The 19,087-nt window shown below is 34.8% G+C and overlaps 2 protein-coding genes across 2 annotated transcripts; both read left to right on the forward strand.

Annotated features, from left to right (window-relative positions):
• The first annotated feature begins 5,099 nt into the window (after nucleotides 1-5,099).
• On the forward strand, nucleotides 5,100-5,613 carry LOC140780023 (agamous-like MADS-box protein AGL61). The gene has a single exon (XM_073125349.1). The coding sequence runs from the start codon at nucleotides 5,116-5,118 to the stop codon at nucleotides 5,611-5,613; it is 498 nt and encodes a 165-aa protein (XP_072981450.1). The 5' UTR covers nucleotides 5,100-5,115.
• A 6,259-nt stretch (nucleotides 5,614-11,872) lies between these two features.
• Nucleotides 11,873-18,420, forward strand: LOC140780007 (glutamate-1-semialdehyde 2,1-aminomutase, chloroplastic-like). Its single transcript, XM_073125348.1, has 3 exons — nucleotides 11,873-12,138; nucleotides 15,180-15,353; nucleotides 17,173-18,420. Exons 1-3 carry the CDS (start codon nucleotides 11,971-11,973, stop codon nucleotides 18,238-18,240), a joined length of 1,410 nt encoding a protein of 469 aa, XP_072981449.1. The 5' UTR covers nucleotides 11,873-11,970; the 3' UTR covers nucleotides 18,241-18,420.
• Nucleotides 18,421-19,087: the final 667 nt, after the last annotated feature.

A 19,087-nucleotide genomic window follows, 5' to 3' on the forward strand; every position in this document is an offset into this window, starting at 1 on the left:
CCTAGAAAGAATATAAAAGAAAGTAAGGGTTTCAAGCAAGATAACATCTACCTGACACCCTTTATTGTCTATTCTCCTTAATATCCCCTACAAATAGTCAGGAGCAACTATGTCCTTACTATCCCGAGAGTGGCTTGGGTGGAGATGTACACGAGAGAGGATTAGAGTTTGGGGTAGAGAGAGAAGAGAGAAGAAGAGGACAGCGTGGGGGTAGGGATGTTGCTCGAGTAGTGGAGACAAGAGAGGAGGAGAGGTAAGGGTGGGGATGTGCTCGGGATAAAAAAAAAAAAAGAGAGGAGAGAGGAGGAGAAGAGGAGAGGATCGAGGACAGCATGGGATGGGAATGTTTTTCAGAATAACGGAGATGAGAGAGGAGGAGAGCTCAAGGTGGCATGTGCTCGGGAGAGAGAGAAGAGGAAGAGAGGAGATGTCAAATCAATAAATAAGAAAGGGAAATTAGGGCAAGAGGGCAATGAAGGAATTTCTAAAAAAATCAAAATATTTATATTTACTAAGTCACAACTATCTAGCCATTATAAGTAGAGGGGCAATTTGATCAATTCTTCAATTTTGCCTACCACGTAAAGAGATGAGGTATTTCATAGTTCAGAGTGTTATTGTGTAATAAAAAATAGTTTAGAAAGTCATTATGAAAAATAGTAATTATTCAGGGAAAAAGGAATCTCTAATTATTAATTACTAGGAAATTGTAGTGTATGTTATTTACAAAAATTATTACAGTGACACTTTAATTAATATAACTATTAAAGAAACTATATTTTAACTATTACCCATGATAATGATGCGGAATAGTATTATTTATTAAGACAAACAAATAACTATATAAAAAAAAACTCAATTGGACCTACCAAACTATTAGTGGCAACTCGTAGCCTAAACAATTAGTTCAATGTTGGTAGATATGTTTTCGGAAAGGGAGGATTAGGGAAATCCTATTGATTGCTGCTTTTTCCGCTTATGTTCAATTATATTTATTACGTGGTACATCTATTACCATAGAAGAATCTCGAGACATAGGAAGATATTAACATTTGAGGAGAGCGTATCGTAGTTTTGATATATTTTCCGAGCAAGTGAATTTTATATAATCTAGGAATAATATAAACTTTAGCATGATATTATGAATATTATTATAGTGCTATATTTTGTGGCTTGTATATTATTACTTAAATTCATATGTTTTTACTTTATGTGCTTGCTATAAATTAATGAGTTAGATCCATATTATTATAAATGATGTGTCCTAATAATTACCATATACATGGCATGACAAAGATGATGAATTTATGTATGTGACGATGAGATTATAGACATACCAGTATTTGATAATGTAGAATTAGGGTGTCATTTTGAGTTATGTGCTCTTTATTTCACTACGTGCGATAATTTGAGCTATATGCGCCTTATTTCGTTGCATGTAATAATATTGAGTTGCGTTGATTTCGCTGTGTACGATGATAATTGATATCGGGTTTATAGGTTATGACTACGGTTCTCTGTCTAATAGCCACAAACAACCAATTATATATAGTGTTGCTAGGTATGATGTCATCACTATATTCTTTTCTCCTTGTTGTGTGTTTGTTTCTGTGTAAGCTTGTGATATGTTATATGATCGTTCTTTGTGAGCTTATGATATGATGGATAAGAAGTGGTTTAGGCTTTGTGTGAGCCTATATTATGACATATAATTGTATAGTAGAATGTGATATGATTATTGCATATCTGATAAATCATCAATAAATGATATATGAAGTTTGGCTACCATTTAGTTAGATTATACTTTACTGTCATATTTCTTTAGCATGAAATGTAATATTACTATGTTTATATTATCTTTAGGCAATTAAAGATAACACTTGATAGGCATTACACTCACCATATTTTGATGAAATATATTACAAATAAAGGAGGATCACAAGTTTATCATGGAATAGCTACTGTATTTTAATTATTAGTTGTTTATATTTACTTTGTTTAGATGAATAATTGCTTGCGTGGGCTTAATATTTTTGGTTGTATGGATGTATAGTTCTAGATGCTTGCTGTGGTATATATTTTGTGTTGGTTATTAAACTTATATTTTGGTAAAACATTTATAACTTTAATACTTTGTGGAAATATTAACCACTAAGTCGAATGAGCACCACATGGGTACTTCCCACATGAGGAACAAGTGTATTTTGAAGTTGATAGTTCATTATTGCAGAGGGCGTGAATATTACAGCAGGCAAAACTAAATAGTTTGATATTTGGTATAAGGATCAATATCATTAATGGACGGATCATTAATTTGCAATTAACATGCAATATGCTAATGATACATTGGTTTTTCTTAAAGTTGGTGATAAGGAAGCGGCTATTTTGAATTTTTCCCATTTATTGTTTTGAAAATATTTTAGGGTTAAAGATAGATTTCAGTAAAAGCTCCTTCATTTATTTGGGAAGTCCTTGATTTATTTGGGAATTGGAGAAATTGCTAGTGAAATATCTTATCTTACCTTACCTTTACATAACAGCTCCCGTAGAAAATAGGACTGGCTTCCTGTTATAGAAAAGGTAATAAGAAGCTAGCTGAGTGGAAAAGAAAGCTTCTTTCTTTGGGAGGGTGATTAACTTCAGCTCCATTCCAATGCATTATCTGTCCATTTTTGCGACACCTGAGGTTTAAAAGTATAGCTAGTTGAGAAGTCGATATTTTTAGAAGAGTGCTTTCCCAAATCCCCAATGGTGGTGGAAACTGCTGGCTACTGATAATCAAGTGTGGATTGATATCATTTGCTAGAGAAACTATAGAAGGGTCAGAAAAAGAGAATTTCGATTAGTGTTCTAATAGGGTTTGACCCTTTCAGATGATGTTCTTTAGATTGGTCACCTTTTATTTTTGAAAAAAGAGAGATTTCATTAGGAAAACGAGAGGCTCAAAATACACCATAATAGCACCGGAAAATACCCATCACAAGTGCGTCACTATTCAAAATGTCGTAGAACTCAAGCATCCCTTAGCCGTCCCAACAAAATGTAAAATCTATACATTTACGAAAGCATGCTAACTAATGAGGTGCATTGTTTGCAGCCCGATAGAGATGATGAATTTTAAATTTTATGAAGGTAAAGCTCAGTTTGTAACAATCATCCATAACACTTTTAAGTCTCCATGAACAAATCTTCTGTTTAAACAGATAAACCAACATCTGAGAGTCAGTTTTGAACACTACATCTTGTAAACCAATCTCCTTAGCTCTTACCATGGTTTCTCTCAGCCGCCCAAGGTTTTGAAATAGTGCTTCAGTGCCAGCACAAGGTCCTCCATCTACAGTCAAAACATAAGTATTAGAATCTCTGATAATCCAGCCCCTACCACTTTTCTTGGTTCTAAGATCAAAAGCACCATCAATATTAATCGTAATTGATCAGAGTGCCATCTACTTTCGTTAGAACTATTAGCAGACATAGACTTTGTTTTATCCAGATTATGAAAATAATCAACTGTCATCATTAATATATTTCTCCAAAACTGATTAAAAAAATGATTTAATTCTTTAAACAAATAAGCATTATGGATTTTTCATAATTGTCATGGGAAATTTGCAATGGTAGCAAAAATAAAATCATTTTACGTGCTATCTTGAGTATCTTTTTCCTTAATCATATATCTTATAAGCCAATCCCCATTAAAGGAGAACCAAAATCCCAAGAGAATCATAGAGAGATCCCAAAAATGTCGTGTAATCTCACAATCAATAAAAATATGCTCAACAATTTCCGTATCCAAAACACACATGTTACATCTGTAGTCCACTGAATACCAATTTTAAAGAGTCTATCTTTAAATCATTTAAAGCATTTCAAGGTAAGCAGAGAGTCATAAAATGACGAATCCTATACCAAATGATAACACTTTTCATTGAAATATATTATCTAGAGCACAATTAGGGGTGAATTGGTTTAACTAGCTAGTCATACTTGTTATTGGTCCCAATGCTCATGTACGTATGCTTATAATTTCAAACACACATGTTATTATAAAAAATCTATGCATTTTACACTTCTGTCACCCTAAAATATCACTTATTTCTAAATTTGGGAGATTACAAACATCACAAAAGGTGAAGAAAAAAATAAGTAACAAAAATGTCAAATACTTGATAATTTTAACAGAAGATTAATCATACCATTATAGTTAGACGGGCAAACTAGTGGGTTTATATAAGTCAAAACTACAAAGATCAAAGTGCCGCAAATGAATGAGTAGGGGGCACTTAAATTTTGGAAAAACTACAAGGAAATAAAATAAGATTTCTCATTTATGACCAGAACCCAATTATATTAAACGCAAACCCCTTTAAAGCCTTTGTAAAAAATTTATTAACAAAATTAAAATATAAAAGTATGTACATACATACGTATTTGGAGAGTAATACCTCAGGCACCTTATTTAAAACACAAAGATCAAGAGCGCTTGCCTAATTGGAGGCCAGCACAAAAGGAGCAAGGAGGATAACTAGTCCCTTTGGGATTTGAATTTTTTTACATAATTTCTTACCATTATGATTACTCAATGTTCAAGAATTTCACTCGATACACTCAGTTAAGCTGTATAAGGAAGTTATATGCTCCCTCTGAAGTCAGATCTAACTTTCTTCTAAGATCCAAAAGAATTATCAGAAGCAATAGCCATCAAATTTATTTTTTCCAAATCCACTTTCCAAATTATTATGCTAAGCTCCAAATGTCAAAACGAATACAAGCTCAGTCAATCAAACATAATCTTGTGCAAAAAGGATGATTTAAATATCCAGGTTGTATACTAACCAAAATATTCAAAACCATAAGCACTAATAAAAAAGATTCGCACTTCAATTAGGCTACTAATAATGGATGTAATCTTACCAAGTCGCCGTAGACGATGACTCTTAGATTGCCTTTCCTTAGGCGAATCCTCCTCGCCGACCCTGCGCAATCATAAAGAAGTCAAAATCGATTTCAACCTAAGACCGGATTGGAGGCTAAATAAATCGTCCTCCGACTTGAATTAGAGCAAGAATTAGAATTGGAATTAGGATTTCTCACCGCCACTCTTACATTAACAAGATGACCCGCTCCTCCTTGGTACGACTCTCGACTGTCGAATCCTCTGCGATGGCAACGACTATGGTGAAGAAGACGAAGGGTCGTCGGAAGATTGAGATGAAGCGGATAGAAGACTACGGCTCCCGACACGTGTGTTTCTCCAAACGCCGCAAGGGTCTCTTTAGGAAGGCGAGCGAGATCAGTACGCTCTGCGGCGTCGACGTCTGCGTCGTGGTCTTCACCCCGTCCGGGAAACCCTCCTTCTTCGGAGTTCCCTCCGTCGGCGCCGTCATCGACCGGTTCCTCGGCGGCGGTGAGGGCGGTGGTGAAGTGCACGACGACGACGGCGCGGTAGCGGAGATGAAGGCAGAGGATGAGGAGAGGGAGAAAAGAGATGCGGTGGAGGAGAAGTTTTGGTGGGAGGCGGATTTGGACGGTCTAGGGATGGACGAGCTGATGGAATTGGAGAGAGCGCTCGAAGAGCTCAAGGCCAATTTAGTTAGTAGAGTGTGTGAGTGAGATGTATTTTCTTCTTTCAACAAAAATAAATAAATAAATAAATATTATCCTTATAGTTTGGAATAATTAAATTAAATTTCTTGTGAATTTTCAAACATTTGTTAATATTTCTGTTAAGAAATAATTTCATACTCTAAATTATTTTTCTATGGATTCTTTGCACCGAAAATCCACTTGGTTTTCAATTTGGCGAGGCAAGAACTTTTTCGATTTCTCTTGCTTCATTAAATATTTACGGGACACTATAAGAAAGAGAAATGATCCCGTATTTTTCATCATTATCATCGTCTTTTTCTTTTCTTTTTCTTCTTCTTCTTTTTGCTTTTCTTATTCTACTTCATATGTTCCTAGTAATTCTTCTTCTTCCGCTTATCCTTTTTCCATCTCTTAATACTTTTTTTCTATACAAGTTTCTCTAATCGCTTTTTAATTAATAAAAATAATATATTAATTAGAGATAGTTATAATATAATTAGAATTAGTTAAATAACTAAAAACATAAACTCTACGTGATTATTATTATTTTTATGTAAATATTAATGGTAAAATTTATAAATTCTGTAGTGTACGGAAAGTGTATAGAAAAAATAATGAAAGTTGTTATTATATGTGTGAAAGTTGTTTAACATATTTTCTTATTCTTATTTTTATTTTTTTGTTTATGCTTCTTTTACTTCTTCTATCCTTTAATCATTCTTTTTCTTTTCTATATAAGTCTATTTATTCACTTTTTAATTAATAAAATAATAAATTAATTAGAAATAGTGGAGAGATAATTATGATAAAGTAAGACACTAATCCTAATTATCTCAACACATGAGCACTGCATTGCCAAACTCAAAAATATTCCACCGAGGGCTTAACTCCACTCCAAGCCTCTTGTGGTGTGATATTCTTGATTGCCGGTGTAAGGCATTTGTTGAGGACATAGAAGGTCCATATTACATCTTCTAGCCAAAAGGTCTTTGGAATCTTCTTTGCAGATAGCATGGATCTCACCATCCATGTTCATTACAGTCCTATCCTTGTGCTTAGCTACATCATTTTGTTATGGCATATAGGAAGTTGTTAATTGTTTCTAAACTCCAAGCTCCTTGAAATAGTCATTGAATTCATGGGAAGTGAATTCATCTCCTCGATCTGCCCTTAAGCTCTTGATCAACTTTCCTATTTCTTTCTCGACTAATTTTTTAAACAACTTGAAGCAGTTAAAGGACGCAGATTTTGTAACAAACAAATCCACCCATGTCTTATGACTAAAATCATCTATAAAGCATAGAGTGTACCTTTTACCTCTATTGGATGTAGGACTAATTCGATAATAGATGTTATAGTGTATGAGATCCAAGGCTTCTTTTGCTCTCCAAGTACTTTGCTTGGGAATCGCATTCCTATGTTGCTTGTTAGCCATGCAATTTATGAGGATGTTATTTGATGCTTCAAACTTTGGCAAACCTCGTACTATTTTCTTGTCTTGCAATGTCTTCAGACCTTTATAACTTAGGTGACCATATATTTCATGTCAAAGTTGAGATAGATCCATAGAGCTTGTGTGCAAATAGTTTACAGATTGTGCTTTTGGAGATGAATGAGCTTGAGCTACCACCATGAACATCCTATTTGAACTCATTTTGTTTGAACAGTTAACCCTATTATTGGATGAAAGATTTGACATATTTCTTTTTGAATCAGGACTGTTAATTTTTTCTCTTGGAGTTGTCCTACACTTAAGAGGTTGCTCTTGAGCTCGAAAATATCATACACATCACTAATCACATAAGCATCATATTGAATACCAATTTGACATTCCCTTTTCCAGCCACTTCCATTCTAGTGTTATTTTCAAGCTTAATTGAATATTTGACATTTTCATTTAAGCTTGAGAACATACCTTTATCTCCACACATGTGATTAGAGTAACCAAAATCCAAGAACCAGACATCATTCCTCCACCAATTTCATTAAAAAAAGCTCTTCATCTTTATCAAACTTAGTTGACTTCCTTGTTCCACTTTGGGCATTCATATTGAAAATGTCCAAACTTTGACACTATAACATTTTATGGTTGCCTTATTGAAGAAGCTTCTATCCCAACCTGATCATCTTCCTATCATAATTGTCTTTCTGCAATCTCATAGAATTCTTCATATGGCTCACTTTTAGAGCTTGATCTTCTTCTTGATCATGTCTTTAAATTTATGCTCATGAACTATAAGGGAGCTTTGCAGTTCATCAATTGAGATTGTCACAATTGGATTCTTCTATAAATATCACAACATAAGTGAACCTTCCTGTGAGGGTTCTTAGAATCTTTTCAACCACCTTTGAAAATCTAGCATTTCCTCTCCATCGTTTCTCATCTGATTGGTTATTGACATGACTTTGACAAAGTACTCAAAGACATTCTCATTCTCCTTCATTTTCGGTACTTCAAAATCTCTCCTTAGTTTTTTAGGAGTGACCTTTTGACATGATCATTTCCTCCAAATTTCTTTTTCATGGAATCTCACACAATTTTTGTCGTGCACCTAAGATTTGCTCAAATGTCACCCTATCAATTACTAGATAAAAATAATGTTTTACTTTGTGATATTTAATCCTTGCATCTTCAAATTGTGTCCTCTGTGTATCAGGCTCCACAATCCTTTTGCTCTCGGAAGGTTCTCCACTAGTTCACTCCGGTGGTCATAATGACCATCAAAGTGAGGAAGCTTCATCTTCTCTTCACATATCTCTTTGTGCATCACTCAAGAAAGCTATAACTTTCTTTTTCTCAGGCCTAATCTAGTTCTGATACCAAGTGTAGAATCTAAGAATGAATATAGAAGTAACATTTTTTTTTTGCTTCAATGACTTATCCATTATCGAAATAGTTTGGCGTTAAATAGCCATACAAAATATACAATCTAAAAAATAGCACATAGTGTGTGCATTTGAATTGAAAACAGTTGCTAAATTAATTTCTAGAGATCAAGGATTTATTTGAACAAAACTGAGATGCATGACCAAGTAAACAACAGACTTGGTAAATCCCCTGGAATTAAGCACCCAACTCCTAAGTTGAGAGCTTGGAAAGACAAATGGGGAAGGTGACGAGAGGACAGAAAAAATTAAAAGAATGGTGGTGAAACCCAAGATGGTCGGCTTTGTTTTACTCTGTTGTGAGGAGAGGAGCTAATAGGAAATTAACAAAACAAATTATATTTTATATAAATAAGTAGAGGGGTATTTCTTTCTCTCCGTTTATTTTGCTAATAGTGTTAGAGAGTCAGAAGTTTCCAATAGTTTATTTACCAAAAAACAAATTTAATTGGGTGTATATAAAAATAAACAATAGTTTAAAAAGTCTAAGTGAACTTAACCCTCTTAAGAACGGAACAAAACGAGTCCAAATTACACTTATATAGAACTTATTGACGCTCATCATAAAATTGTATGACCAAGTAATTAAACTATAGTGATAGCTTAACACTGCTTCGTTTGCTTGAGATTAAGGGAAAAATCTAGGATATCTAGTTTAGATTCTTACTCATAAAATGATACCTCTAGTCTAGAGTATGGTAAATTTTTTGTAAATTAGAATAGTGATATAATAATTATTTTTCATGTAACATAAAAATGAGAAGTGAAAATTGACCCAAATAGCTTTGATTTAAGTATTCTATATAAGTTAAAATGTTTTCATTTACTGTAGGTATATAATACATATTTGTAACGAGATAGATCGGTGATAGGAGAGAAGATAAATTGTTGTAAAATTGGGTGAAAAAAATGGAGAGATAAATTTTGGTTTGTGAGATGAGATTATTGAATACTAAAAGAGAGAGGAGGGACGATTTTTAAAATAACTTCAATTAAAATCAAGGGTAAAATTATATTTATGCATGTAATAATTTGAACAATCTAATTTAAAGTAATAATTTATTTTTGACAAAAGGCCAAGTCATATTTCATTGAAACAATAAACATAATTGCCAAAATAAAAAAACCAAGGGTAATTTTGAAACATTACTACAAAACAAACACACCAACAATATAAGTTTTAAGACCACTAAGAAAAATTTTAATACCACCATCAGTTTTAACATCACCAACCAAGTAAATTTATAAGTCCAGTGCAATAGCCATTGCTTGACTAGGAACCATTGCTGCCATCTTCTCAATCTTAATTTTCTAGGTTCACCATCACCTTGATAGTTGATTGCTTTGCCCTTTTAGAAGCTTTTTCTCCCTATTCTTTTGCCTAGCATAAGAACAAGGATGTTATTCTGTGATGGAAGGCCACCTACGACTTTGAGCAATTATTAATAATTTTTGTTATTTTTTTCAAACCATATACTCCAAATCAAAGCTTCAACCAAATATTATCTTAAAAAATAATAATAAAAAGCTGCAATCCAAATTAAGAACCACTTAGTATCATCCTTGTTTTTAAGAAATTTCTTCTCCCAAAACCAATTTATCACATGTTTAGGATTGTTTGTTATAGTGACCTTTCTGATCCCTTAAAAAAATCCTTTTCACTAGTCTAGCTTGGTCTTTGTAGATTATCCTTAGTCAGAATTCTATTATAACACATTAGCTACAGAAAAACTCTGACTTTTAGAGGTATCTTTAACCTCCAAATCATTGATTAATCTTCTAGGAATAACTCCCCCATTATCTGAAAATCGATATAGAAATTTGATAGTGTATATGCCATTGCTAGTAAACCATCACTTCAAAGTATCAATCTCGTTGGACACCTGAATACCACTAGTCTCAATCAATGACACTAATTCCTGCTCCTCTTTCCTCGATTGTTTAGATAAATGTCTCATGTATTTTAAGTTTTAAGTAGTATCATCTCATACCTCCTTTATTAAGCTAGTCGAGGGGAAACCTAACCTCCAAAGGCAATCGACATTGAGGATCATCCCTGCTAAGGTTGGCGACCAAGGCGAGGGGTTGCTTGGCAGATCCGACCATGAGGGCTCAAATGTCGAGATCAATAGCATCTCCTCCCAAAGAAGAAGCTAACCGGCTGGTTGGGTAGCCTCACCGATCGCAACAGTGGTCGAAAATCGCCTAAAACTCGATGAGGGGAGGCTACCATGTGTAGCCTCCACCGGGGGCCGGAATGGCCCACAAAAGGAGCCACCAAAAAGAAGAGGGTGAGGGGGAGCTATGGGTCTTGCACGGCGAGGCACGAGGCTGCCAGCTAGCTGAATTTTCGATGAAACCGAGAGAAGGAAAAACTGGAGGAAAACTCAAATAATTAACGAATTGTAAATTAGACTTACTTGGAGAATAAGGGAGCTCCGACGCTTTGATCCAAGAGGTCAGCGATTCTGGTGGCACTTCAGCACGGTGGGAAGAAGAAGGGGGAAAAATGAGTTGTGAGCAGGGAGAAGGAAAGACAAAAAGAAAAACAAAGGAGAGAGAAGAACAAAAGAGAGAGGGAAGGAAAGAGAAAAGAGGCACACGTTGCACGTGCATGCCCTAAGCCATAGTGCACGTGCTAGTCATGTGCGCTAAATTCTTTTTTTTAAGAGGTGTTATAATTTGCATAGTTAATACATATCTTTTTTTTTAACTAGATTTGGATGCATACTTAGTAAAATTGAAGTGTTTTTTTTATATATAATCTTTGTATATAGTTTTAGGATCCAGACCATCATTTTTAGTTTTATTTTGTTAGGACTAAATGAGTAAAATGGTCCGAAAATATTATTTGAAAATTGAAGAGCCCAAAACTGCCACTACCATAAATAAAAAGTTCTTTCATGCAAATTGCCCAAAATTCTGTCAGAAAAACCTACATTTTATTTTCATTATCATTTACATTCCATTATATAAATAGTTATGATTAGATTCCTACATTATAATTTTAATGTCTCGAAATTATAATTTGAAACTTATTCAAATTTAAATAAGTTTTTAAAGTTATAAACTAATTTATCTAAATTGATAAACTGATTTATCTAAATTATAAATCAATTTATTTATATTATAAATAGGTACTCGGAATTGACATGTGAACCCGGTTTATGACCGGAACCAGTCATATTAAGTCCAAGCCCCTTCAAATTACCACCATCACCGATTAATGAACTAGCGGATCAAATATCTAATCCGGTAATCCAGTTTCGGATGATCCGTTGGGTTAGCGGATCAGTTGGGTTTCAACTTTTAACCCGTTTAGTGGCCCAAATCCGACCCATTTCCACATCCCAAAAGTCCAAATAGGGGTAGGGTGGTAAGTGGGAGTCATCTTTCTTCCGACAGAGAAATCTACAATCCTAATAAGACCAAGCGATCTCTTATCTCTTCTATATCTCGTCACCAAAACCTTCTCCTGAGAGAAACCAAAGAGATATGGCGAGCATCTCCGGCGTTAGTTCGAGCCTCTCTCTCCTCTCCTTCTCCTCGAAACCATCTCGCCTCTCGACACGCCGCGTCTCCACCATGGTGAGGAATGCGATTTCCGTGGAGAAGAAGGCCTTCACGTTGGAGAAGTCTGAAGAAATCTTCAACGCCGCTAAGGTCCCAATACCGTCTGACTCTGATATTAGTTATTTGTTATTATCTATCATTTCTTAGCTTCTTCTTTTGTGGGGTTCTCTTCCTGATCAGCTCTTTTGTTGGGAAATTGCTTTTGTTTGATCATAATTTCGTCGGGTTTTTGTAAAATAAGATTTTTAAGCTGAATTAAGATGTCGGTCTTTCTGGTTTGGCTCAAATGTTTCATCTTTCTATGCGGATGTTCGTATTAGTCTTCTTCAGTTTCTTGGAGTTCTACATGGTTGGAATAAATCAAAGAAAGTATCATTTTTCGTTGTTCATTCGGCAGTATAGTTTTGTAGTATGGTATTTTTGGATATAATGTCTGGTGATTCTTTGGGATTGCAGTTGGTTAATTGAAATTGGATGTCATGAGTCAGATCTATATTTCCCTTGCTCGAGACATTTATTTTTAGGTTAAGGAGCTACCAATTGACCATAAAGTTCAAAATCCAGGTTAATAACTTGAAAAAGCTTCATTTTGCACATCAATACATCAATAGCTTTTGTGAACAGATAAAATGATGATATTATTTACTTTTTCTCGATACAATGAGATGGCTGCAGGAGTAACCCAGTTCCAGCATTTGGTGGAACTATTATTCTGAGATGAGGTTGTATTAATTTTTTTGTCATCTCTGTTCTAACTTAGCGACATTTGGCAGAAAAGCAAGGATACCTGACAATTCCACTGAAAGCATCCAAAGGGTCTATTGCTTGGGAAATATAAATAATTTGTAAAGAGAAGGGATCACCTATTGTCTAGTTTTCTGGAATGTAGGATATATAAGACAAATTTCGGGAGAGGGAGGTATGGTTCAGATGGAGGTTGCAGGCGAGATGTAAGGGGATAAGACAGGAAGGATGGAAGGGTTTACATTGTGGAAGTAAACATGGTTGATATGTGGTAAAAAGGTAGGGAAAGGGAGAGATTGAAGAAACTATTTGGGTGGTGTTAGTACTTGGTACTCCCCTTGGACAGATGGCCTATTTTGATATACTTTTGTCTAATCAAACCCTTTCTTGATCTTTTCTTTTTCTCATCTTACACAGGACGAAGGTGTGACTTGTGAGGCATCTAAAGTAATTTCCTTAGAACAATGTTTAGCTGGATGTTTTCATATTCTTTTTATTCTGGATTGGTGTATCTTTAAACTCCCTCTATGAACCTTCCTTTCTTTATTTCTTTCTTTCATCTATTTCACTACTACTATATAGTTAATCTCAACAGCCTAAAGGCCTTAAACTTTGCCAATTTGTTTTGCTTTCTGGGAGACTCTATTTATCCTTCTTCCAACACAAACTTCCCACATCGTCAACTGGTTTTCTTCTTCTAAGTTATCAAGCATAGATCCTCCAGTGAAGCCCAAAGACCCTAAACCAATTGTCCAATCCTATCATTCATGTCTATCTTCATACTAATTGTAAAACATCTTCTCTACAGTAATGTTATTTGTGGTCTTCGTGCGTGATTATTTCATAGCATGAAATAGATTAGATAATTCAGATCTTTATTCACCATACAACTTCAGTAGAGCCTTTGTGGACTTTTATCACTAAACCATGAGTACAAAGCATCATGGCTTGTGTTTGTTTATCTGTTTGCAAAAATTTTGGCATCGGACTCCAATGTGCACCTTTTACTATTTATTATGGTTTGAAGAAAGAATATAATAGGACGTCAGATTTCAGCTTTTGTGTTTTTTTTCACTTTCTCCAGAATAAATTTCTATGAGAATGAGATATTTTCATAAGAGAGCTCTGCATCCTACTAATTAGTCCTTCAACCTTACACCCTCTCGTAGTGGATGTATGCTAACTTGCATTTTGTGTATTGGTGTGCCATTGTTTCTTTAGGGTTTCATAGCATGTTTTATTTACTTCATTTGCTTACATTTTTGGGTGCTTGTCTATCTGAGACTATTTCAACATTCGCTCCTTATTTTAGATGAAAACTAAATAGATATAATATTTTGTCAACAATAACAAATTTATAGTGGTACCTGATCTTCAAAATAGGCTTGAAAATAATTACGAGCAAGCTTGATCATGAGCCGACTCGATCAAGTAAACTCGATAAGGCTTGAAATATATATACATAATACTTTCTATACTATACTATACTTATGTTATATTTTAAAATTTACTTAAGTAGATTTTTATGTATTCTAATCTTATAGAGTTTAGTTCTGAATTCTGATCCTATTATATCTTTTCTAAGTACACAGATAATTCTATTAAATTTATATTTTTGAATTAAGACTTATTTTAAGCTTGATTCAACTCTAAATCAAGCTTGAACAGGCTTGAATTTGGCTTGAATTGATTAATGCTTGAAATTGCTTATTGATCTGTTCCTTTAGGCTCAAGCTCGAAATTGGCCCGAATTGAAGTAATTTCAATTCAAGCTTGATCAGAGCTAGGCTTGGTCAAGCTCGATTCGATTACACCCATACTGATTAGTGATAAATAAGAACTTTGATCATATTTGAACATTATAATTTGATAATATGAGATCCTTTAGAAGCTTGAAGAAATTCAACAATTACGGACTAGCTAGTACTTTCACCAATCAGTTTTCACAAGAAGTAAATTCAGTCAGTTCTCCAAGAAAAAACATTAATCTTCTGTAAACCATAACAAGTTTATAGTGGTACCTGCTGATGGTGATAAATAACAGGATTTCTGACTATATTTGGAGATTTCTTGTTTTGAAAGAGAGTACCTTTAGAGTTTAGTGGCTAACACGACATCCATAAATTATGCAGTAACTACCACTTTCACCAATTAGTTGGCAGAAGCAGAAGATTTAAATCAGTTCTTGAGAAACAAGTCATTCAATTTGTTCAGTCTATTTATTATAAAGTTAGTTTGTAATACTGTCTTGTTTTGTCTTGTTAAAGCTTCAGTCTGATGTTAATGATACATGTACCATTCTTAGAGATATAATGAGTTCTTTTTGAAATATTGACTGTCAAATATGTTTCTCATACTTTTGCTGATCGAAGCACTTGTTGGTTTAGGAACTGATGCCTGGTGGTGTTAATTCGCCTGTTCGTGCCTTCAAATCAGTTGGTGGACAGCCTATAGTTTTTGATTCTGTAAAGGGATCTCGGATGTGGGATGTTGATGGTAATGAGTACATTGATTATGTTGGTTCATGGGGACCTGCTATTATTGGTCATGCTGATGATAAGGTGAACCTTCCTTGTTTTATTTCACAATTTTGACAGGTTGCAGAAATTTCTTATTGAAATTGCACTATTGACAGTGCTTATGGCACTCTGTTAAATGGCAATTTACTTATAAAACTAAGATGTTGGTTAGTTTCCTCATATAATGTGCTGAACAAGATCACCTGCACGGTTCTTTAAATCAAGCATCTTGGAATAAAAATTTCTGAACTTCAGAAATATCCTATGTTATTGAGACAAGTTAAATGAACTTCATTAAAGACATCATTATAAGATTTTGGAATAGGAAAATGTTAAATACTAGACAAACAGATATTTCCTTCTCTTGTTGCCATTGAGATTCATGTTATAATTGATTTTAGAAAAGTTTGCCCTTTTGTATTGAATTGATATGATTCAAACCTGCCTTTTTCACTTTAGCTAAATGAGACCCTGTATTTCTCTATAAATGTTAAATTAACTCCGTGTGTCAACTTTAACATAACGTGTCCTAAGGGAAGTGTACTGAAAAGGGAATATTCCATTTATTTTGAATTGAAAAGTTTGTAGGTCAAAATTTCCCTTTTCTTCTTCTCTGAAATTGAGCCATTACGTCATCTTTTTCCTTCAAATGATTATTGCATGTTTGGCTTTTGTCAAGGTTGATTTAAATTAGCCGAGTTCTGTTGGGTCCATATATATTTGATTCCTATCAAATTAAGTTGGATATTTTTGTAGTTTCGAAGGTAGAGTAAAGTTAACCAAGGGTTAAAGTTACAGTTTAAATAAACAAGCCAGGGTGTTGTTTGAACAATTTTTAGGGTAACATAGGGTTCAATTTTGAAATAACGAAAAGGTAGGTTTCAAACTAGAAGTGCAGAAAATATTTTAAAATTCAGAGATGTCAAACAAATGAACTTCAGAAATCAAAACTTGAACCTTTGAGGATCTTAATCATCTGATAATTCTTGATCATGGAGAATCTTGACTTATCCAAAGAATCTTCTGTACCAAACAAATAAATACCAGGTAATATACTAACTATAGAAAGATTATGATTCCAAAATGCTAATCGAAACTTAATGAATTATCCCCAGTGATTCACGTGTACTTTACTTTTTTTTTATTTGCTAAATCTCAGAAGAGATGAAATGTTCGCCACTTAGGGCTCACATAAAAAGTTCCACTATCAATTGATATAAAATACTATATTGATGGAAAAAGGAGCCAACACCATGTATTGTAGATCCCCCTCTTTTTTACTAACGTTTTTTATTACAAGTTTTTCCAAGGATTCAAATGCCGCAGGTACAGCCCATGCTGGCAGCTTGTTTGCACGGACTGTGTCAAGAACTTCTTGACAAATGATAATAATATAATGGCCATGCAACTCAAATGAAAGACACCATAAAAAAAAAGCATACTATAACATAAACACTATCTAAGGTGTAAGAGAAAATCATTGCTTTTATTCGATTGTTTCAAAATGTTTATATGGGAATATGAACAACTACCTATTTGCATATTACTTATGTAAGTCATTGAAACCTACCTTTTAAAATGAACTTTGAACAACAATATTACAATATGGAATTTACATATGTGCAATATGAACAACTACCTAGCTGCATATTACTTATGTAAGTCATTGAAACCTACCTTTTAAAATGAACTTTGAACAACAATATTACATTATGGAATGCACATATGTGCTCGTGCATGAGAGCAATATATATTTGTTTAGGATATGCACCAATTACTTCCTATTAGTCATAGTATGTATTTACACAAAGGTACAGTAATTTGCTTCCTGCGAATAATATTACTTTTCTATTGATTGCAGGTGAATGCTGCCTTGATTGAAACACTGAAGAAAGGCACTAGTTTTGGTGCTCCATGTTTGCTGGAGAATGTACTGGCTGAGATGGTGATCTCAGCTGTGCCAAGTATTGAGATGGTCCGCTTTGTTAATTCAGGAACCGAGGCATGCATGGGAGCACTCCGACTCGCCCGTGCCTTCACTGGCCGGCAAAAGATCATCAAATTTGAAGGCTGTTACCATGGGCATGCTGATTCCTTCCTTGTTAAAGCTGGCAGTGGTGTTGCCACCCTAGGCCTTCCTGATTCCCCTGGTGTGCCTAAAGCAGCTACTTCTGATACTCTAACATCACCGTATAATGACATTGAAACTGTGAAGAATTTGTTTGATGCCCACAAAGGCGAGATTGCTGCTATCATTCTTGAACCAGTTGTTGGAAATTCAGGATTCATCATACCAAAACCTGAGTTCCTAACTGCAGTTCGAGAGATAACTAAACAAAATGGTGCTCTCTTAATTTTTGACGAGGTGATGACTGGGTTTCGTCTGGCTTATGGTGGGGCACAAGAGTACTTTGGCATGACCCCTGATCTGACGACATTGGGAAAGATTATAGGTGGTGGCCTTCCTGTAGGTGCTTATGGTGGGAGGAGGGAGATCATGGAAATGGTAGCTCCAGCTGGGCCAATGTACCAAGCAGGAACCCTTAGTGGCAATCCACTAGCGATGACGGCAGGAATCCACACTCTTAGACGTTTGATGGAACCTGGTTCTTATGACTACTTGGACAAAATCACAGGTGAGCTTATTCATGGAATCTTAGATGCTGGTAAGAGATCAGGGCATGAAATTTGTGGTGGGCACATTCGTGGAATGTTTGGGTTCTTCTTCACCAATGGCCCAGTTAATAATTTTGAGGATGCAAAGAAGAGTGATACTTCCAAATTTGCAAAATTTCATAGGGGAATGTTGGAGGAAGGTGTGTATCTAGCTCCCTCGCAGTATGAAGCAGGGTTCACTAGCTTAGCACATACTTCTAAAGATATTGAGCAAACTGTTGCGGCGGCTGAGAAGGTACTTCGCCGGATATAGGATAGATTACCTAGCTGCTGAGTGTTCCAGGTCCTTTTTCTTCTGTTTAATCCCTTGTAATTTATTTTTCGATTCCTGTAGCTGATTTTGTATGCATGAGAGTTGCTTGATTTTGTGTAGGAGACTTTTGTATCCTTTGTCAGGTTTTATGAAGCAATAAAATGGTCTATGATTCACATATTCCTTAGCCCCTTCAAATGTGTAATTTGAAGGGTTTTGTTGTAGGTGTTTGATTGTTGCTGTTGTTCTGAGTGATAGAATATAAATAAATATATATGCTATGTATCAAAAGAATTTATTGTTACTAACAAATTGATTAAATTGCATGACTGGCCGAGAACTCTACAACAAAGAAGGCTACAATTTCTCGGGTAGAAATACTCCCATTTTTGCCGAAGGGTAGAAAGATCCCAGAGAAAACTTATGTGGATTGGGTCTTGAAGTGAAAATTTCTGGTATTGTGCTCCCACTAAATTTTCTACCTGGAGATGGCGGGGAGCATACCCACAACTTTGTGCGATCTGGGCGGAATGCATCTCGCTAGCTAAATTAAAAAAGAACCCATGAAGCCGGCCCAAATTGGATCGACAACTTTGAAGAGATATGGAGATAGTGCAGTTGCATTTAAAGAGGATGTGCTCCATTAACGAGTTTTTAATCAAAATATTGTTACAGTAAAATTTATTTCCCAAACTAGAATACTGTTCTCGGACGGCGATTATCATTCTTGTAATCAGCTAAGTCCCATATCTAAGTAATTGAGAAAGTAACTTAATAATCATTGTGCTCTGAGCAACATGAGTCGTGTAAGGAAAGCAACTTAATAATCGCCTTCTTAGAAAGTGTT

Source organism: Typha angustifolia, chromosome 3, assembly GCF_048772165.1.
Source record: "Typha angustifolia cultivar Huaian chromosome 3, ASM4877216v1, whole genome shotgun sequence".
NCBI classification, from domain to species: Eukaryota; Viridiplantae; Streptophyta; class Magnoliopsida; order Poales; family Typhaceae; genus Typha; species Typha angustifolia.